The 22,859-nt window shown below is 40.4% G+C and overlaps 1 protein-coding gene across 8 annotated transcripts in view; it reads right to left on the minus strand.

The window, feature by feature from the left end:
- Positions 1–22,859, minus strand: part of USP37 (ubiquitin specific peptidase 37) — a 122,436-nt gene that overhangs the window by 37,617 nt on the left and 61,960 nt on the right. For all 8 annotated transcript variants that reach the window (XM_007966270.3, XM_038001534.2, XM_007966271.3 and 5 more), the window contains 5 exons: positions 15,689–15,820; positions 15,406–15,529; positions 13,411–13,601; positions 5,674–5,791; positions 3,048–3,127 (listed from right to left, as the gene is read on the minus strand). In XM_007966270.3, the coding sequence (XP_007964461.3) occupies positions 3,048–3,127; positions 5,674–5,791; positions 13,411–13,601; positions 15,406–15,529; positions 15,689–15,820 (645 nt within the window). The remainder of the gene's footprint in view (positions 1–3,047; positions 3,128–5,673; positions 5,792–13,410; positions 13,602–15,405; positions 15,530–15,688; positions 15,821–22,859) is intronic.

Below are 22,859 nucleotides of genomic sequence, written 5' to 3' on the forward strand. Positions count from 1 at the left end.
ACATTAATTATTTCAAGATGATTTGATGAGAATTATTCTTTTATTTTCAGAAGCACTTTCTCTGTAGAAAGCTAAGGAGGAAATACAAAATGTTTCCCCATCTAGAAAAAAGCTTTACAAAAATTTGCATGCCAAATCTTGTCTGTGGGTCTGAAAAGGCTTTTAGCTCTTTAGAAGGACTGAATTCTTTATGGTTAAAATTGTGGTAACTTTTTCACTTCTCATACAGAACACGATCTCTGCTTGATGGATTAAATGTATTTCTCAACTCATAAGAACATTTAAAAATTGAATTTCAAAAATCTTATGGGAATAAACTTCAGTTCCAGGCACATACACAAAAATGTCTGATCTATAAAAAACTGTTTCTTACCATACATGCCTTCATCACAGAAGCCACAAACAAAAATTTGCAAATTGAAGTTATGGATTGTACTTCTCTTTAAAAAGCATGCTAGAACTCAGGACCTTCAAATTTACAATTTGAGAGAATACAAGGACACAACTGATGTGGAACCAATGTCAAAATTAAATCTTGTGACTAGAATTTCAAATAACCTAACCAAAATAAAAGGTAATATGAGGCTACTCTGGACACACTGCCTATAGCGTAGCCCTGCTATGCACGGAGCAGTAAAAGGGAAAAAAAAAAGTAATATAAAACAGGAAAATGATAGTCAAAATCATTGATCTTCAAAGATGAGGCCCAACTTTGTGAACAGATTTGATAACGATAACAGGCCCTTCAAGAATAAGAGTGGCTTTGAATATTAAACTGAACGAAAGTAGAACAAGACTAATCATCGGGATTTAAAGAGTGGCTTTGAATAGTAAATTAAACAAAAGTAGAACAAGACTAATATTGGGATTTGACAAACAGAAGCTTCTATTACATAAGTCTGGAATAAATTAACCTTTAACACAAGTGATCTACCAGGAAAAAAAAAAAAAAAAAAAAAAAAAGAAAGAAAAGCAAGGAGAAAAATTCCCCTTAGCATTTATTTTCCCCCCACTTGAAAAACCAAATAGCAAGAAAATGGGAAAGAGAAGAGACATCCAGCATATGAGGTCAAAACTAGTCTTTTTAACTGTACACATGGTTTCCTTAGTGACAGCTGGTAACAACCAATTCTTTGCCTTAAGATTCTTCCTCCCACCTTCCTGGCCTCAAACCACTCACAAATAGGAAAGAACAGTCTCTTAAGTCAAAAATATAATATAAGTCTCTTAAGTCAATATAATAATACTGCTATGATTTATATACTTTAGGAGGCCAAGGCAGCCAGATCACCTGAGGTCAGGAGTTTGAGACCAGCCTGGTCAACATGGCACAACCCCGTCTCTACCAAAAACACAAAAATTAGCCGAGCGTGGTGGCGCATCCCTGTAATCCCAGCTACTCAGAAGGCTGAGGCAGGAGAAACGCTTGAACCCAGGAGGCGGGGGTTGCAGTAAGCCAAGATCATGCCACTGCACTCCAGCCTAGGCAACAGAAAGAGACTCTGTTTGAAAAAAACAAAAAACACAATATTTTTTGTAGAGATGGGGGTCTCACCATGTTGCCCAGGCTGGTCCTGAATTCCTGGTCTCAAGCAATCCTTCCACCTTGGCTTCCCAAAATGTTGAGATTACAGGCATGAACCACCACGCCCAGCCTTTATAAAGTCATTTCTTTAAAACCAGCTTCCTTGGCTGGCCGTGCAGTAGCTCATGCCTGTAATCCCAGCACTTTGGGAGGCTGAGGTGGGTAGATCACCCGAGGTCAGGAGTTCAAGACCAACCTGGTCAACATGGCAAAACCCCATCTCTACTAAAAATACAAAAAGTAGCCAGGTGTAGTGGCACACACCTGTAATCCCAGCTACTCAGGAGGCTGAGGAAGGAGAATCGCTTGAACCCATGAGGCAGAGGTTGCAGTGAGCTGAGATCGTGCCACTGCACTCTAGCCTGGGGGACAGAGCAAGACTCTGTATCAAAACAACAACAACAACAAAAAACAACCAAAAAAAAAAAAAAAAAAAAAAAACCAACTCCCATTTTCTAGAAAGAGGTAGATTATGAAATGTAAAAGAACTAGTCTCTAGGGCGTAGGTTCCAGAAATTCCACACTTACTGACAGAATATTGAAGCTAATAAAAGAAAGTAAAGCACTTTGTAGGCAAAGTGCTACATAAATACTTAATGTTAATAATAACCTTGGTGTTTGCAATCTATTCTTGGAAAGAACTAAACGCTGTCCTATAACCACATAATAATTTTTTGTAACTACTTCAGTTTTATGTTTATACAGAGCAGATACAATATAAGTTAATTTCATTCCTATATCAGAAAATTTATCTTATGATTACAGGAAATTTACTAATTTATAAGATCCTCAGAATGAAGGAATGAACAAACTGCAAAAAATTACTCCCTATTTTATTCTTATGTACATGTGTGTGTCTATAGCAGGTTTTTACTGAAAGTATGAGAATAACAGAGAAAGACTACAGCACAACACAGGACAACAAATTATAACTGAATATTACACATTACTAAATTAAAAATTGACTAGTTAGTTCTTATAACTATTCCAAAGTCTCAGCAGCTGTATCCTCTATTGTCATTTTCTTGGAATTCTCAAGACCCTTTTTCTCTTCAATATTTGAAACCCTTTTCCTTCTTTTCCTTCCTTTAAATATATATTTCTTTCTTTTGTAGAGATGGGGGTTTCCCTACGTTACCCAGGCTGGTCTTGAACTCCTGGACTCAAGTGATCCTCCTACCTTAGCCTCCCAAAGTGCTAGGATTACAGGCGTGAGCTATCACACCTGGCCACCTTTCTTATCCAAGAGCATTCTAGCTCTCCACCCTCTCTCTACACTCTGCACATTTCAGCTTTCCTGACCCTCTTTACCAATCCATTCTAGTAACCTTCATTTATTCAGTAATATTTGTACGAACTTTAAAAAGAAAAACTGAAAAGCAATTAAATGTACCTGTGAATTCTTTAGTCCATAGCAAAAAAAAAAAAAAAAAAAAAAAAAATATATATATATATATATTACCTAGGAAGCCTGTTAAATTTGTGCCTGACAAGAGCACACTTTCCGCCACACTTCTCACAAGAATACTCCAGTTCTTCGGCCTATAAAAAGAAGGAAAAATAAAGCATGAAGGTGAATCACCATTAATATCTTCAATGCAAATATTTGCTCTAGTCTTATCAGTTCCACTAGTGGAATGACAACTCTGAACCAGTTTTAAAAATTCTGTGTCTAGAGCCACGAGCCTTACCAAATTAAGACCCAATCCTCAAAATATACTTATAATATCATGCCCGGTTTCAGAACTTCTAATTTCCTTTTTTCCCCCAAGAAAATATCTAAATTTATGATAGTAACTGACTCTAAAATAGAAGATTCTTAGGCTTTTCAGCCTTTTCCCCACGGACACATATGAATCACTACCAAGAGTATATCCAGATTTTAATATTTGGCCATAGCAGAGATAAGATCACCTTTAGGTTAGGTAGAATTTCTTGTCTGTTAGGTGTAACACTACCCCTTTCGCATAACGGAACTCAATCTTCTCGTGACAGCCCACTAAGAAAAACTGCTTTAAAAGGATGAAAGATTGGGGTGAATACCATTACCTAGAGAACACTGAAACAAGAAATCCTTAAAAAAATTGGGGTAAAAATACATAGGAAAAATCTTCAAAGTCTATGATAATAACAAGAATAGTTTAAAAATGACTAAAAGAAAAGCACAGTATTTATCTTTGGGTAGAGCTCAATGTTCACCATTTAATAAACAGATTTTTGTTTGTTTGTTTGTTTTGACACAGAGTCTTGCTCTGTCAGCCAGGCTATGGGAGGGGCGTGATCTCAGCTCACTGCAACCTCCACTTCCAGGGTTCAAGTGATTCTCGTGCCTCAGCTTCCCGAGTAGCTGGGACTACAGGCATGTGCCACCATACTTAGCTAACTTTTGCATTTTCAGTAGAAGCAAGGTTTCGCTGTGTTGGCAAGGCTGGTATTGAACTCCTGACTTCAGGTGATTGGCCTGCCTTGGCCTCCCAAAGTGTTGGGATTACAGGTGTGAGCCACCGCACCCAGCCAGATTTTTTATTTTTAAATTTTATTTTTTATTTTTTTTTGAGACGGAGTCTCGCTCTGTTACTCAGGCTGGAGTGCAGTGGCGTGATCTCAGCTCACTGCAAGCTCCACCTCCCAGGTTCACGCCATTCTCCTGCCTCAGCCTCCCAAGTAGTTGGGACTACAGGCACCCGCTACCACGCCTGGCTAATTTTTTTGTGTTTTTAGTAGAGACAGGGCTCCACCGTGTTAGCCAGGATGGTCTCAATCTACTGACCTCGTGATCCACCCGCCTCAGCCTCCCAAAGTGATGGGATTACAGGTGTGAGTCACCACGCCTGGCCTTATTTTTATTTTTTATACCTTAGGAAGACAATCCTGCCAATTTGCTACAACAAAACAAGGACTGCTACTAGACAGATCAAGGGGGATTCTTGCAAATTTCCACTAGTCATAAAGACTGCTATAACAACAGTCTGATTATGCTCCAGAAACTTTTTCAATATCTGTAATTGTATATCACAGACACAAATATGTATCTACAGCTTTGGATAAACATGACTCTTCCTTCCTGTTTTTAATAGGGTACATACAACCTAAGAAAAAGCAAAGAATATTTTCTTATTCTGCAGATCTTAGGATACCAACTTACATGGTATCTACAGTTTTAATTTCATGTTACCAAATTTTAGAATATGCTACTTCAAATACTTTAATATTTGTTTACAAATAACATACTACTTTTTTTTTTGAGACAGAGTCTCGTTCCGTCTCCAGTCTGGAGTGCAGTGGCGTGATCTTGGCTCACTGCAACCTCCCACTCCCAGTTCAAGCGATTTTCCTGCCTCAGCCTCCTGACTAGTTGGGACTACAGGCACAGGCCACCATGCCCAGCTATTTTTTGTATTTTTAGTGGAGACTGGCTTTCACCATGTTGGCCAGGATGATCCTGATCTCTAGACCTTGTGATCCACCTGCCCCAGCCTCCCAAAGTGCTGGGATTACAGGTGTGAGCCACTGTGCCCGGCCAACAAACTATTTCTAAGGTTGTCTAAATGCCGGCTATTGAGTTAAATTTATAATCTATTTAATCAATTAATTTTCTTTTTCAATGAGTTATAATTAGATTTATCAAGCTTTTAAAAATAATTATTATTTTAAAAACTTCTCATCTGTTTTCCCTATGAATAATTTTGTTGAAACTCTGCCAAAACCAGGTGTGGTGGCTCACGCCTGTAATCCCAAAACTTTGGGAGACCAAGGTGGGCAGATCATTTAAGGTCAGGAGTCGAGACCAGCCTGGCCAACATGATGAAACTGTGACTCTACCAAAAAATACAAAAATTTGCCAGATATGGTGGCATGATCCAGCTACTTGGGGAGGCTGAGGTGGGAGGATTGCTTGAACCTGGGGACAGAGGTTGCAGTGAGCCGAGATTGTGCAACTGCACTATAGCCAGGGTGACAAAGTGAGACCCTGTCTACAAAAACAAAAACAAAAGAAAAAGAAACTTTGCCTTGAAGAAACCAACTTCAAATACAACTATCAATGATATAAAATTTAGTTATGTGAAAATACAAAAGATATTATTTACCCTAAAGAAAAGATCAAGAGAATCTTGAATTGAACGAGGAGGGAGTGGTTTTTTCCTACGAGGAAGGTCAATAGAGAGGTCATTAAACTGTTCTCTTTTGGGGATAATCTCTCCACATCTGTAAGAACAAAATGAGACATGTAAGCATTCAGACCAGTACACAAGAAATACAAATATACATGAGAAACACTGTTCTTCCACAGAACTTACGGTACTGACACATTATCACCAGGCATAAGAACTATATACATTTAAGACTTTTTTCATGCTTACTTTAACTCTTATTAAATTAATACAGATAAAACCTCAATTGCAAGTATTTAGTACTTTCTTTAAAATGTTTTTTTTTTTTCTCGTGAGATGCAGTTTCACTCTTGTAGCCCATGCTGAAGCATAGTGGTGCGATCTCGGCTCACTGCAACCTCCGCCTCCCGGGTTCAAGCGATTCTCTTGCCTCAGCCTTGCAAGTAGCTGGGATTACAGGCATGTGTCACCATGCCCTGCTAATTTTGTATTTCTAATAGAGACGGGGTTTCTCCATGTTGGTCAGGCTGGTCTCGAACTCCCGACCTTAGGTGATCCTCCCGCTTCAGCCTCCCAAAGTACTGGGATTACAGGCGTGAGCCACCATGCCCGGCCAATTTTTAAACTTTATATAAGCAACCCCCAAACTTTAAAAAACTAAAGTATAGCATAATATACAAAAGTGAACCTGCTGCAGGTAAACAGCTTGATAAATTATCAGTTAACACATTCATCACCACTCAAATCAACAAACAGGGCCAGGTGTGGTGGCTGGCGTCTGTAATCCCAGCACTTTGGGAGGCCAAGGTGAGTGGATCACCTGAGGTCAGGAGTTCAAGACCAGCCTGGCCAACATGGTGAAACCTTGTCTACGAAAAATACAAAAATTAGCCAGGCGAGGTGGCGCGTGCCTGTAATCTCAGCTACTTGGGAGGCTGAGGCAGGAGAATCACTTGAACTTGGGAGGCGGAGGTTGCAGCGAGCTGAGATCACGCCACTGCACTCCAGTCTGGGTGACAGAGCAAGACTCTGTCTCATAAAAACACTAACAGGGAAGCTGAGGCAGGAGAATGGCGTGAACCCAGGAGGCAGAGCTTGCAGTGAGCTGAGATCGCGCCACTGCACTCCAGCCTGGGCAACAGAGCAAGACTCCGTCTCAGAAAAAAAAAAAAAAGAAACAGAACACCACTGTCAACTCCCTAGAAGCCCCCTTGCACACACCCTTTTCCAATCACTATCCTCCTTCCTTCTCTCAAAAGATAACTTTTTTTTTTTGAGGCGGAGTTTCACTTTTGTTGTCCAAGCTGGAGTGCAATGGTGCAATCTCGGCTCACTGCAACCTCTGCCTCCCGGTTTCAAGTGATATTTCTACCTCAGCCTCCTAAGTAGCTGGGATTACGGGCGCACACCACCATGCCTGGCTAATTTTTAGTATTTTAGTAGAGAAGGGGTTTCACCATGTTAGCCAGGCCAGTCTCGAAACTCCCAACCTCGTGATCCACCTGCCTCGTCCTCCCAAAGTGCTGAGATTACAGGTGTGAGCCACTGCACCTGGTCCCAAAAGACAACTATTATTCTGTCTTCCAACACTATAGATGTTTTGCCTGTTTTTGAACCTTTTATGACGGGATTATGCAATACATTTTTAGTTGGCCCCTCTTTTGTTCGGCATGATTGTAATATTTAACTACACTTGCTGAGCATGACTCTACAGCATTTTTGTTGTTGTATAGCTTTAATCTGTATGAATATTCTACAATTATCCATGTTAATACTGATGAGCATTTAGGTTATTTCCAGTTGTTGGCTATGTAAGTAATGCTTGAAAAATTCTACATGTTCTTGGCCAGGCACAGTAGATCATGCCTGTAATCCCAGCACTTTGGGAGGTCGAGGTGGGCAGATCACAAGGTTAGCAGATCAAGACCATCCTGGCTAACATGGTGAAACCCCATCTCTACTAAAAATACAAAAAATTAGCCGGGTGTGGTGGCGGGCACCTGTAGTCGGGAGGCTGAGGTAGGATAATAGCATGAACCCGGGAGGTGGAGCCTGAAGTGAGCTGAGATCCTGCCACTGCACTCCAGCCTGGGCAACAGAGTGAGACTCCATCTCTAAATAAATAAATAAATAAATAAATAAATAAATAAATATTCTACATGTTCTTTATGTGCATATGTGGATATTTCTATTAGGCAGCAGAATGATTTAGTCATCAAATATATTTTTTATAGAATTTAAAAACATGAGCTCAGAGATTAAAACACCATACTCAATTTACCTAGAAGCAAATTTCTTTTAAATAGTTGTAGCTGACTGTTTTTCTTTTTTTTTTTTTTTTTTTTTTGTATTTTTTAGTAGAGACGGGGTTTCACCGTGTTAGCCAGGATGGTCTCGATCTCCTGACCTCGTGATCCGCCCGTCTCGGCCTCCCAAAGTGCTGGCATTACAGGCTTAAGCCACCGCGCCCGGCCGCAGTAGCTGACTGTTTTTCATTTTGTCTTATCAATACTTTTAGGTAATATTCATATTTCTACCCTAATTCCCTACTGTTACAGCTAAAGACTGAAAAACATTAAGAGTGTATTTGTCTTTCATTCAACAAACATTTACTGAGTGCCTAACAGGCAGAATTCTAAGGTGACCCTTGACTTTGTATATTTCTGTCCCCTTTGAGTGTGGGTAGAACCAACCTGTGATAATTATGAGCTACCACACCTATGATGATGTTATTTTACCTGGCCCAAAGGAATTTTGCAGACATCATTAAGGTTACTAATCTTAACTTTGAATGACTCAAAAAGGAGATTATCTGAATGGGTCAGATCCAATCACATGAGCCCTTTTGTTTGTTTTTGAGACAGGCTCTTGCTCTGTTGTCCAGGCTGGAGAGCAATGGCATGACCACAGCTCACTGCAGCCTCAACCTCCCAGGCTCAAGCAATCATCCCACCTTAGCCTCCCAAACAGCTGGGATTACAGGTGTGCACCACCATGTCTGGCTAATTTTTAAACTTTTTGTAGAGAAGGGGGTATCACTATGTTGTCAGGACTGGTCTCGAACACCTAGATTCAAGTGATCCTCTTGCCTCAGCCTCTTAAAGTGCTGGGATTACAGGCATGAGCCACCATGCTTGGCCCATATGAGCCCTTTAAATATGGGTCTAGAGGACAGAAAGAGAAGTCTGAGGTCAGAAAGATGTATACTGTCTGCTAGCCTGGAAAAAAGCAAACAGCACTCTTGTGAAGTGCCTATGAGGGGGCCATGTGGCAAGGATCTGTAGCCAGCCTTTAGGAAATGAGTGTTTCTAGCGGACAGCTAGCAAGAAAATGAGAATCTCAGTCCTACAACCATAGGATCTGAATTCTACCCATGACCTTAATGAGACAGAAGAGGAACCTGGGCTCCAGATGAGAGCACAGGCAGTAATACCTTCATTTCAGTCTTATGATACTCTGAGCTGAGAACTCAGCCATACTGTGCTTAGTTTTCTAACCTACAGAGCTGGGATGAATAAATGGGTGTTGTTTTAAGCTAATACGTTTGAAGCACTTTCTTACACAGCACTGAAAACCGAATAGAGCCTCCTATATGCCAGAAAATGTTCTAGGCACTGGGGTGATAGCAGTGAATAAACCAAGGCAAAAATACCTCCTCTCATGAAGCCATCATTATACTAGGAGAGAGAGACAATGAAATTGACACTAGTAAAACATACAGTATGTTAGATAGTGATACATGTAAGGAGGAAATACATAGTAGCGAAGAGGAAAATGAAATATCAGAGCACAGTATCTGATAGGGTGGCAAGAAAACACATCACTGAGCAAATGGCCTTTATGTAAAGATCTGGAAAAGTGAGGGCACTACCTAAATGAGAATATGGGGCCAGGTGTGGGGGCTAATGCCTGCAATCCCGGCATTTTGGGAGGCTGAGGTGGGAAGTTGGCTTGAGCCCCCAAGTTTCAGACCAGCCTGGGCAACATTGGAAAACCCGCTCTCTACAAAAAATTAAAAAAATTAGCCAGGCATGGTGGCACGCACCTGTAGTCCCAGCTACTTGGGAGGCTGTGGCGGGAGGATTGCTTGAGCCAGGGAAGTTGAGGGTGCAGTGAGCTGTGATTGAGCCACTGCACTCCAGCCTGGGTGACAAAGCAAGACTCTGTCTCAGAAATAAATCAGCAGTTAAATAAAAACAAAAATAAGAATTTTGGGAAAGAGAATTCAAAATAGAGGAAACGGTAAGTACAAAGACTCTAAGGCACTACGATCCTGGTATTTTTGAACAAAAGCAAGGAAGCTCATTTCGTTAAAATAGAAAGAGCAAGGGAAAAGTGTGACAGAAGATGAAGTCAGAGAGTTAACAGAGATGGGGGTAGGGGTGCTGAGAGGCAGATTACATGAGGTTATACAAGTCATAGGTTTTTTAATTGTATGAGCAGAAGGCTGACATGAACTAACTTCCATTTTAAATGGATTGCTTTGGCTTATGTGTTTAAAACAGACTGCAGAAACATGGTAAATAATTTAAAAGATGCTGCAACAATTCAAACAAGAGGTGATAATGGCTTGGTGTAGGGTAGTGGCAATGAAAGTGGTAAAAAGAGGTCACATTCTGGATGTATTTCCAAGGTACAGCTGAAAGGACTTGCAGACATACGAGATGTCAGGTTTGAGAAAAAGAAATACAAAGCTGGGCACAGTGGCTTACACCTATAAACTCCAGCAATCTGGGAGGCCAAGGTGGGAGGGTTGCTAGAGGCCAGTTCAAGACCAGCCTGGGCAACACAGTGAGAGCCCGTCTCTAGAAAAAATTAAAAAATTAGCTGGGCATGGTGGCATGTGCCCATAGTCATAGCTACTCAAGATGCTGAGGTGGGAAGGATTGCTTAAGTTCAGGAATTAGGAGGCTACAGTAAGCTATGACTGCGCCACTGCACTCCAGCCTGGGTGACAAATCAAGACTCTGTCTTCAAAAAAAAATTTTTTTCCCCCCATATTCAAGAATATATTATTAATGCACGGAATTTCCTTACATTAATTAAAAAGCAGTCAGTTTAAACTGCAATAGTTTTTTTAAAAAGTACATTTGCCAAACTGGCCAAACAAACCCATAGCAAGATAGGGCAAAGGATAAATACACAAAATTACAATCCAAAGTGTAATGTGTGTGGAATCTTCCTTCAGCCAGAAACTACTTTGTGTTAGAGAATTGTCCTAAATAAAATTACTAATGAAGCAACAGAACCCCATCCCCACCTAGCTGGCACATCCTGCCCAGTCTAGCCACCTGGTGTGCCTATATCCCATAATCCATGCCACTTATTGCACTGATTCACATACTTCAACTGCATATCCAACATCTGGGTGCTATACAATTAGAGTGCCTAACACCACTGGTACAGTGTAGAAGCCAACTACTCTGATACGGCCTTCTTTTTTTTTTGGAGATGGAGTCTTACTCTGTCACCCAGGCTAGAGTGCAATGGCATAATCTCAGCTTACTACAACCGCCTCCTCCCAGGTTAAAGCAATTGTCTTGCCTCAGCCTCCCTAGTAGCTGGGACTACAGGCGTGCACCACCACACCTGGCTAATTTTTGTATTTTTAGTGAGGATGGGTTTTCGCCATGTTGGCCAGGCTGGTCTCAAACTCCTGACCACAGATGATCCGTGCACCTCGACCTCCCAAAGTGTTGGGATTACAGGCGTGAGCCACCGCGCCCAGCCCAATATGTCCTCCTTTCTTCTGTGTTGCCTGAATGATCCCACTGCCCAGCTCTCCAGACCTGACAGAGAGCTGGTGGACTGCCTGTGGTCATTTTCAACGGAGGCAACTTAAATTTTGCTATAAAAAAATGTGAATGGTACTCCCACAATTCAATGAAATAATAACTGAAAACTTTGCCTCTCACTTTGACTTGCACAAATTTTGTCTGGAAGGTGCATTAGAAGGAAGGGATAAATGGCTATTATATTATTAACTGCTGTTGGACTCTCTAGCTATTATAAGCTGAACCATACTTGCAAGATCTGGATGTTTTCTTTAGAAAACCATTTATCCACTAGGGGGAAAAGACTGATGAAGTCATGAATGAAAGCAAGCAGTATCACAGACTACTGATGCAAAACTGTCTTTATTAAAATTCTGGTTAAAAATGCTAGAATGTTACAGCTGGAAAAGATGTCAGTGAACACTATCATTTTGAGCAGCCTGAGAAAAATAGATATGGAGGACAGAAAATTGGAGAACCAATATGGATTTTGAATATTTCTGAAGAAAATTCCAGAATGGAAGAGAAGCAGTATTTAAAGAACAGTTTTCTAGAGCTGTAGAAAATCCCAAAGCTTCCGATGAAAAGGCTCTACCATATTAAGGCAAAAGTAACAAAAAGTGTTAATAACTAGAAGTAAACTAGTGAAACTGTGAATTTCAAAAATACCACAGATTTTCAGGAAGAAAAAGCAAAAATTCCCACAAAGTCAGGTTTCTTATGAGTGGCACAGAGTAACAGGATATGACAGGGCAGTATACTTACTATATTGATGGGTAAAGACTATGTGTGAGTCAGCAATTCTGCATTAAGTCATGTGTGAAAGTCATAGAAATAATTCTCTCTTATATAGAGACTGTGAAGAATTACATTGTAACTGAAAAAAATCTATTCAGAGATGTACTATAGATGACTAGAAGATTAGTCAAAGTAAAATATTTTAAAGTGATGTGCAGGCTATAGAAATCCTGGTAAGTACGGAAATTAATTTAATGTAGAAAGTAAGTGTGGATAATTACTGTAAATATGGTTGAAAAACATTGCAAAGGTAAAAATAATTCAAATTCGGATCTATTTTGTAAAAAAACATTTTTAGTAAAAATAATGTGGGGTTCAACCAAAAAAGCAAGTAATAAGGTGTGTTTTTTTTTCAGTGACAAAGAAAAACAAGTATTCCCAAACAATTCAATATTCTACACTGGAAAAGATGTAGAATGAAAAAAATAAAACTACAGATCAAAATTAAGTGTTTAGTCAATACTAAAGCATATAATAAAGTATTTAAATTTCCCTCAGTTCTCACTCCACCAAGCATTTTTGTTTTGTTTTGTTTTTTTGAGATAGGGTCTTGTTTTGTTGCCCAAGCTGGAGTACAGTGGCGTTATCATGGCTTACTGCAGCCTCAACTTGCAGTGTTCAAGCAATCCTCCCACTTCAGCCTTCCAAGCAGCTGGGATTATAGGTGTGCATCACCACGCCTGCCTAATTTTTGTATATTTTGTAGAGATGGGGTTTCCCCATACTGTCCAGGCTGGTTTTGAACTCCTGGGCTCAAACAATCTGCCCACCTCATCCTCCCAGAGTGTTGGGATTACAGGCATGAGCCACTGTGCCCAGCCCAAGCATTTCTATAGAAAGATAAAGACTTCAAAAAAAAAAAAGGTTTGATATAATCTGTTGGTTTATATTTCCCTATGACATAGAAAGGAAGATGAGATAAAAATTCATTACTCAGGAGGCTAAGAGGATCACTTGATCCCAGGAGATCTAGGCTGCAATGAGCTGGGGTTGCGCCACTGCACCCCAGAGCCTAGGCGACTGTGTGAGACCCTGTCTTAACAACAGAAAAGAATTCATGGCATCTGGTATGTCGTAGGAGAGTTTTAATCCTTGCCATAAAGAAGTAAAAAGGGAAAATCATTTCTTAGACACTACTTACGCTTTACAAATGATGGAGTGCTGAACCTCAAACTCCAAATTAGTAATAACAGGGCAAGTGTATACTCTGGTAGCTGAAATATCTGGTGAATTTTCTTCTCCAGAAACAGGTTCAGTCTTCCAAGTTTTATTTAATTTTTCCATATCTTCTTTCAACTGGTCCAAACACTGACTTAAAAATTCATGAGCATCCTAATAAGACAACAATATCCTTAATCAGAAAAAAACATTTCTAGTCACAATAATACCTCATTGAGGCTGGGCATTGTGCCTCATACCTGTAATTCCAGCACTCTGGAAGGCTGAGGCAGGTGGATCACTTGAGGTCAGGAGTTCGAGACCAGCCTGGCCAACATGGTGAAACGCCATCTTTATTAAAAATATAAAAATAAGGCAGGTGTGGTGGCGGTCCCTATAATCCCAGCTACTTGGGAGGCTGAGGCAGAAAAATCGCTTGAAGCCAGGAGGCGGAAGTTACAGTGAGCCAAGATCGCATCATTATATTCCAGTTTGGGTGACAGAGCAAGATTCCGTCTCAAAAGAAGAGAAAAAAACCAACAACAAAAAACAAAACAAACAAAAAATAATAGCTTATTAACATAATTTATACAGTGAAAGCCCTTGGAAGTCAGTGACACATGTGAACAACGTCAGGTTTATTCTTATAAGAATTTGGGGGGCTACATATTTTGTGAATAAAAACAAACGAGAGATTATATATTCTTAATAATTTTATCAGTTGCATTGGCATGAATGAATGAATAACTCCTCACTTTGTTAAAAAATGTAATTTCTGCAGCTAACACAGCCCAGGTCCTTGCACTGGTAAATCAAATCTATATATTAAAATATGGTACAATACATAGAAGAGTCACATTTAGTCTTACTACAACTCCTCAGGTTTTTCTTTCCTTCTTTTTTTTTTTTGAGACGGATTTTCGCTCTTGTCACACAGGCTGGAGTACAATGGCACAATCTCGGCTCACTACAGCCTTTGCCTCCAGGGTTCAACCAATTATCCTGCATCAGCCTCCCAAGTAGCTGGGATTATAGACATGCAACGTCACGTCCAGCTAATTTTTTTGTATTTTTAGTAGAGATAGGGTTTCACCTCGTCAGTCAGGCTGGTCTGGAACTCCTGACCTCAGGTGATCCACCCGCCTCGGCCTCCCAAAGTGCTGGGATTACAGGCATGAGCTACCACACCCAGCCTCTCCTCAGGTTTTTCAATCTATAATGAACACACATACACAAATCTTGTTTTAAAATAAAAATCAAGAAACACACTAAAATCATGTCAAGTTCCATGATTTCTGAAATGTTATTTATTTAATTTTAATTTTAATTTTTTTGAGATGGAGTCTTGCCCTGTAGCCCAGTTGGAATGCAATGGTGCAATCTCAGCTCACTGCAACCTCTGCCTCCCAGGTTCAAGAGATTCTCCTGCCTCAGCCTCCTGAGTAGCTGGGATTACAGGCATGTGCCATCACGCTCGGCTAATTTTTTTTTTTTTAATCTTTAGTAGAGACAAGGTTTCACCATGTTGGCCAGGCTGGTCTCGAACTCCTGACCTCGTGATCCACCTGCCTCGGCCTCCCCAAGTGCTAGGATTACAGGCATGAGCCACGGCACCCGGCCTATTTTATTTATTTTTAAAATATTTATTTATTTTTTGAGATAGAATCTTGTTCTGTCACCCAGGCTGTAGTGCAGTGGTATGATCTTGTCTCACAACAACCTCTGCCTCCTGGGTTCAAGTAATTCTCCTGCCTCAGCCTCCCGAGTAGCTGGGATTACAGGTGCATGCCACCACAACTGGCTAATTTTTGTATTTTTAGTAGAGACAGGGTTTCGCCATGTTGGCCAGGCTGGTCTCAAACTCCTGACTTCAGTCACCTCAGGTGACCTGCCCACCTAGGCCTCCCAAAGTGCTGGAATTACAGACATGAGCTACTATGTCAGGTCTCTGAAACGTTTTAAAACAATTAATACTCACATTCTGCATATAACCAGAGAATCTCTCTGCTGTAGCTGAAATGGCATTTTTAACCTTCTTGAGTAAATCCTTTTTGGTCTCTGAATTACAGATATCTTTTTTAACAAGCAAGTGTGCAAAGCGTCTGGTAAAATAAAAAACACAAAGTTAGCACGACATGGCATGATATTTTAAAGAATAATTACTAATAACGGCACAGAAAATTTTTGAGTGTTTAAAATTCCATTATTCTATGATCAATGAAGTAAAAGGTTACTCAATAAGTACAGTACATAATGATTACCTGATAAGTGCATTGAGTGGAATTTTCTTCCATGGGATACCTTGTTTAAGCAAGTCATTTGCAAATGACTGGAGTGAAAACAGAGATTGTAGAATAGCATTCATATAGCAGGTATTTCCCAAATTGGAGAAGCTGAAAATTAAAGAAATAGTGCTTTAGAAGGCAACAGGAATTCCTAAAGTATGTTCAGTATAGTAGGAGCTCTCCACTTTAACATGTTTCAGAATCACCTGGAGGGCTTGTTAAACTACATATTACTGGACCCTAACCCCAAGGTTTCTGATGCAGTAGGTCTGGATACAAATGTGTCCAAAAAAAGAAGGCACAAAAATGTCCATTTCTGACAAGTTACTAGATCATGTTGATGCTGCTGGTCTGGGGACTGTACTTTGAGAACCACTGCATTATGACATAATAATAATAGGCCAGGCGTGGTGGCTCACGCCTGTAATTCAAGCGCTTTAGGAGGCCGCGGCAGGCAGATCACTTGAGGTCAGGAGTTTGAGACCAGCCTGGCCAATATAGTGGAACACTGTCTCTGCTAAAAACACAAAAATTAGCCAGGCGTGGTGGTATGCGCCTGTAATCGCAGCTACTTGGAGGCTGAGGCAGGAGAATCGCTTGAACCCAGGAGGCGGAGGTTGCAGTGAGCTGAGATTGTGCCACTGCAGTGAGCCTCAGCAACAGAGTGAGACACTGTCTCAAAATAAATAAATAATAAATAAATAAATAAATAAATAAATAAAAACTTAGTTTGATCTAATGGAAAAGTACACATTTTCAAAACGAATGCTAAACATGACATGACTGGGGGCTTACCTAAAGTGCTATTCATTCTTACTTATAATTTATTTTTTTCACTTAAATGTAACTTATTCATTTCTCTGAAAATAAATGCTCAGAAAAGGAACTACTGAGTCATAGAATATATGTGTTTAGGTACTGCCAAACCTTTTTCCTAAGTACAAACATATTTTAAAAACTTTTTATGCTGGGCACAATGGCTCATGCCTATAATCCCAGAACTCTGGGAGGCCGAGGCAGGTGGATCACAAGGTCAGGAGATGGATACCATCCTGGCTAACACGGTGAAACCCCGTCTCTACTAAAAATACAAAAAATTAGCTGGGTGTGGAGGCACATGCCTGTAGTCCCAGCTACTTGGGAGGCTGAGGCAGGAAAACCGCTTGAACCCAGGAGGCGAAGGGTACAGTGAGCCGAGATCACGCCACTGCACTCAAGCCTGGGCAACACAGTGAGGCTATGTTTTTTAAAAAACAAACAAACAAACAAACACTTTTTATTTAGAAATAAATTTAGACTTCCAGAAAAGATGCAAAAATCTTTACCCGTATTCATCAACTGTCATACTTCTATAACATGCACTTCATCACTTAATATCCCTCTCTCTCTATATATTTTTCTGAAACCATTTCAGAGTAAGTTGTATTTATTAAACCCCTTTAGTTCCAAATACTTTAGTGTGTATTTCATAAGACCATTCTTATAAATAACCAGTACAGTTAATTTAACTGTACAGCATCAGTAAATTTAACACTGATACAATATTCTATCTAATATACGTTCCTTAATTCAATTTTGTCAATTGATCTAAGGTTCTTTATGGCTTTTTTTCCCTCACTTAGGTACAAGATTCAGTCCAGGATCACATGATGTTTTCATGTCTCTTTAGTTTTCTTTAATCTGGAGTAAGTCCTCAGCTTTCTTTTATGCGACACTGACATTTTTTAAGAACACAGTTCTCCCTACCCCTGGGTTGTTTTATTTTTGTTTTTGAGACAGGATCTTGCTCTGTTGTCCTGGCTGGAGTGCGGTGGTGTGATTACGGCTTACTGCAGCCTCAACCTCCCAGGCTGGAGCAATCCTCCTACCTCAGCTTCCCCACTACAAGTGTGTACCACTATGCCTGGGTAATTTTTTAATTTTTGTAGACACGGATCTCACTATGTTGCCTAGGCTGGTATTGAACTCCAGGGCTCAAGCAATCCTCCTTCCTTGGCCTCCCAAAGTGCTGGGATAACAGGCATGAGCCACTGTACCCAGCCTGTTTTTTCTTTTCTTTTTTTTTTTTTTTTGGAGACAGAGTCTTGCTCTGTTGCCCAGGCTGGAGTGCAGTGGCATGATCTCAGTTCACTGCAACCTCTAACTCCTGGGTTCAAGCAAGTCTCATGCCTCAGCCTCCCAAATAATTAGGGTGACAGGCATGTGCCACCACACCTGGCTAATTTTTGTATTCATTTATTTTTTTTGAGACGGAGTCTTGCTCCGTCACCCAGGCTGCAGTGCAGTGGTGTGATCTTGGCTTACTGCAACTTTCGTCTTCCAGGTTCAAGCAACTCTCCTGCCTGAGCCTCCCGAGTAGCTGGGATTACAGGCGTGTACCACCAGGTCTGGCTAATTTTTTTGTATTTTTGGTAGAGGTTTCCTCATGTTGACCAGGTTTGTCTTGAACTTCTGACCTCAAGTGATCCGCCCGCCTTTGCCTCCCAAAGTGTTAGGATTACAGGCATGAGCCACCATGCCCAGCCTGTATTTTTAATAGAGAGGGCTTTCCCCATGTTGACCAGGCTGGTCTCGAACTCCTGACATCAAGTGATTCACCTGCCTCGGCCTCCCAGAGTGCTGGGATTACAGGAGTGAGACACCTCACCTGACCTAGCCTTATTTTTAATAGAACATCCCTCATACTGGGTTTGCTGTTTCCTCATGATGAGATTCAGGCCAAACTGGAAGAGCACATGAGCAAACAGTGATACCATGTCATCCTTTTTTTTTTTTTTTTTTTTTTTTTTTTTTTTTTTTTTTTTTGAGAGCTTGTTTGGAGGTTCTAGCAGGGGAGTGCAGCTACTTGTATACCCTTGACTGAAGACCAGTCCTCCTCTATTGGGGATGGTCATCCTCTTTGACTGAGCATGCAGGTTTGGGATGGACGCACATGGGGTGGTGAGGGAGGAAGTGGATACCCGCCAAGCCAGTCAGATCAGCCAAATCAACCCTGGTGGACAATGGGGTGACAGAAGTCACAGCCAGATCACCCTCACATCCAATCCTTTTTTTTTTTTTTTTTTTTTTTTTTGAGAGGGTCTCATTCTGTTGCCCAGGCTAGAGCACAGTGGCACAATCTTGGCTCCCTGAAGCCTCGACCTTCCTGGACTGAGATGATCCTCCCACCTCAGCTTCCTGAGTAGCTGGGACCACAAATGTGCACCATCATGCCAGGCTAATTTGGTATTTTTTTGTAGAGACAGAATTTCATCATGTTGCCCAGGCTGGTTTTGAACTCCTGGGCTCAAGCAATCTGCCTGCCTTGACCTCCCAAAGTGCTGAGATTACAGGTGTGAGCCACATGTCTAGCGGGTACTGTATCCTAAGGGTATTACATCCAGGAATACATGATATTCCTGTGTTGCCCATGGGTGATGTCAATTTTGAGTACCTGAGAGAACTACTGTTTTTGCTTCTGCCTATGAGGAAGTATGAGAGTCTGTAATTACCTTCCTACTATAAACAATGAGAAAACTGGACAAAATAGAGAAAATGGCTATTTGCAGATACCAGACAATAGGCAGCACAAAACGGTGATCCATAAGACAAGGAAAATAAATGATGTGAGCCCTACTATTACCCAGATTTTCTGTCAAGAGGCAATTTGTGAACTGCAATTCAGGGAGCACACAAACAGAGCCCAGAAATCTTATCAAGTTGAGCTGAGAGAAACGAGTTCGAAAAGCTGAGGTTGCTGAGATTTCTGGGACAGAGTACCTGAGAGGAGGGAACTGAACAAAGGAAAAGCTCCAGAAATCTGCATAGCGGTCTGCTTGAATATTTGGCTGAATACCAACCTGTGTATGCAGAGTGAAACTCAGTCTTCTTGACACTAATCAAGAACAACTTCAAGGAAAAGAATATTTACTGTGGAGCTATTGGCCAAACAACTCCCAGAACTCATGCAGGGACTAAAATTCCACCAGTTTGAATTTCCACCAGTCAGAGTAGCGAGACCTAGATGAATTCACAGTGTTAACAGAGACCCCAAATGAACTACGTTTTAGGAAACGAAGCAAATTAGCCTTAGAGTAAAGGATACTCTATATTCAAAAAGAACTTAAGCAGATCACACAGCTGAGAAAGAAGAAAAAAAACCCAGAAATTAAAAAAAAGAACTTAAACCGGAGTTTCAAAACAATCAAAACCACTGCAGATAAGGATATTAAAACGACTACTTAAAATACGCTCTACATGATCAAGAATGGAAAGGAAATCATAAACATGAGAAAAGTGGAAGATTTTTTAAAGACTCAAATTAAACTTCTAGAGATGAAAACTGCAATATTTAAAATGAAAATTTCACTTGATGGGATTAATAGCATATTAGACACTGTAGAAGGAAATATCAGTGAACCTGAAGACACAGCAACAGAACAGATTCCCACTAACCTGTGGGACGATATCAAATACGATTATATTTATATCAAATATAATTGGAATCCAGAGGAGGGAAGAGTCAGAAAAAAAAATCTAAAAAAAATCGATAAAAACATTCAAAATCTGATAAAACCCCACAGATCCAAGAAGCTCAACAAATCCCAAGTGAGATAAACATGAATCAAAATGAAGCCCATCAAAATAAAACTGCTAAAAATTAGCAACAAAGAGAAAATCTTGAAAAGCAGTCAGAAAAAACTGTCTCAGCGCCTTCAGGCAAAAAGATTAAATCACTTACAAGGGCAGAAGAATTAGACTGGCATCTTATTTCTGAAAAGCAAATACAAAGCAAGGTAACAGTCAAGTAGCATTATAAGAAACCCAAGGAAAGAGAGCATGACCCAAGGATTTTGGGTCTGAACTATTTTTCAAGTATCCAAGCTAGAGAAAAAATTTTGAATATGCAAGAACTAGGGAAACAAAGTACATAATTGTAAAGTTAAGACTAAAACAAGATTAAGACCATAGGCTTCTAGTCAGAAATTATACAAAACAGAAGACAAAGAAAAGGTATCTTTAAAATACTGAAAGAAACACGCTATCAAGTTAGAGTTCTACATAAGCTAGATTTCTAGATCCAATGGAAATATCTTTTAAAATTAAAAGCAAAATCCTTTTTCTGACAAACAGAATCTGAGAATACTTGCTGCCAGGAGACATGCACTGTAAGAAATGTTAAAACGACATTCTTCACACAGAAGGAAAAATGATACCAGATAGAAACTCGGATCTGCACAAAAGAATAAAGAGCACTTAAAATGGGAAATCATGTGGGAAAATACAAAATACATTTCTGTCTCATCTTTTAATTTCTTTAAACACTACTGGACTGTTTAAAGTAAAAAAATAACACCAAATAATACACTTTAAATAGGTAACTACATGGTACATGAATTAGTAAGGCTGTAAAAAAGACATAACTACAGGCCGGGCGCGGTGGCTCACGCCTGTAATCTCAGCACTTTGGGAGGCCGAGGCGGGCGGATCACAAGGTCAGGAGATCGAGACCACGGTGAAACTCCGTCTGTATTAAAAAATACAAAAAATTAGCCGGGCGTGGTGGTGGGCGCCTGTAGTCCCAGCTACTCAGGAGGCTGAGGCAGGAGAATGGCGTGAACCCGGGAGGCGGAGCTTGCAGTGAGCCGAGATCGCGCCACTGCACTCCAGCCTGGGCGACAGAGTGAGACTCCATCTCAAAAAAAAAAAAAAAAAAAAAGACATAACTACGTATTGTGGGATGTGTAACATACATAGAAGTAAAATGGGCTGGGCACGGTGGCTCATGCGTGTAATCCCAACACTCTGGGAGGCCGAGGCGGGCAGATCACTTGAGGTCGGGAGTTCGAGACCAGCTTGACCAATATGGAGAAACCCCGTCTCTACTAAAAATACAAAATCAGCCAGGCATGGTAGCGTATGCCTATAATCCCAGCTACTCTGGAGGCTGAGGCAGGAGAACTGCTTGAACCTGGGAGGCGGAGGCTGCAGTGAGCTGAGATCACGCCATTGCACTCCAGCCTGGACAACAAGAGCAAAACTCCATCTAAAAAAGAAAAAAAAAAAGAAAAAGAAAAAGAAGTAAAATGTATGATAATAATATAAATGGTGTGGGGTGGGAGGCAATAATAGAGATAAAATGAACACAAAGGAAAGAAAGAAAAGAGAAACAAGTAACCAAGGACAGATGGAATAAATAGAAAACAATTAGCAAGATGGTGGACTTAAATTCAGCCTTATCCATAATTGTGAAAAATGTTAATGGTCTAAGTATTTCAACTATCAATTTAGACTGGATGATCTAATCATAAAAATGTGGAGTCACTATTCATATAAGACACAGTAGACTTCAGAAAAATATTATCAAGGATAAAAAGGGGGGTTTCATAACAATAGAGAGGTCAATTCATTAAGATGTAATTAATATAATCCTAAATGTGTATGTGCCAAAAACAAAGCTATAAAATACATAAAGTAAAAACTGACAGAACTGGAAGGAGAAATATACAGGTTTCTGGCCTAACATACAAATTTCTGACCTAAGTTATACTTTATTGGGTATCAGGACTGCAGCCTCTGATTTCTTAATTGTTTTCATTAAATAATCTCTCCTTCCCTTTATTATAATACTTTTTGAATTACTGTTCTACGTATATTTCTGGTATGCAGCACAGAGTTCAGTTTTGTTTTGCGAGACAGTTTTAGACTATTTTTACATTGCTGTTAACCCCTTTATCATAAATTTTTTTTTTTTTTTTTTTTTTTTTTTTTTTTTTTTGAGGCGGAGTCTCGCTCTGTCGCCCAGGCTGGAGTGCAGTGGCACTATCTCGGCTCACTGCAAGCTCCGCCTCCTGGGTTCACGCCATTCTCCTGCCTCAGCCTCCCGAGTAGCTGGGACTACAGGCGCCTGCCACCACGCCCAGCTAATTTTTTTGTATTTTTAGTAGAGATGGGGTTTCACCGTGTTAACCAGGATGGTCTCGATCTCCTGACCTCGTGATCCACCCATCTCGGCCTCCCAAAGTGCTGGGATTACAGGCTTGAGCCACCGCGCCCGGCCAATCATAAATTTTTAAAACCATCTAGCCTGCCCATTTTATTATTTTATGTTAGAGACAAGGTCTTGCTCTGTCACTTAGGCTGGAGTGCAGTGGTACGATCATAGCTC

Source organism: Chlorocebus sabaeus, chromosome 10, assembly GCF_047675955.1.
Source record: "Chlorocebus sabaeus isolate Y175 chromosome 10, mChlSab1.0.hap1, whole genome shotgun sequence".
In the NCBI taxonomy this organism is placed as follows: Eukaryota; Metazoa; Chordata; class Mammalia; order Primates; family Cercopithecidae; genus Chlorocebus; species Chlorocebus sabaeus.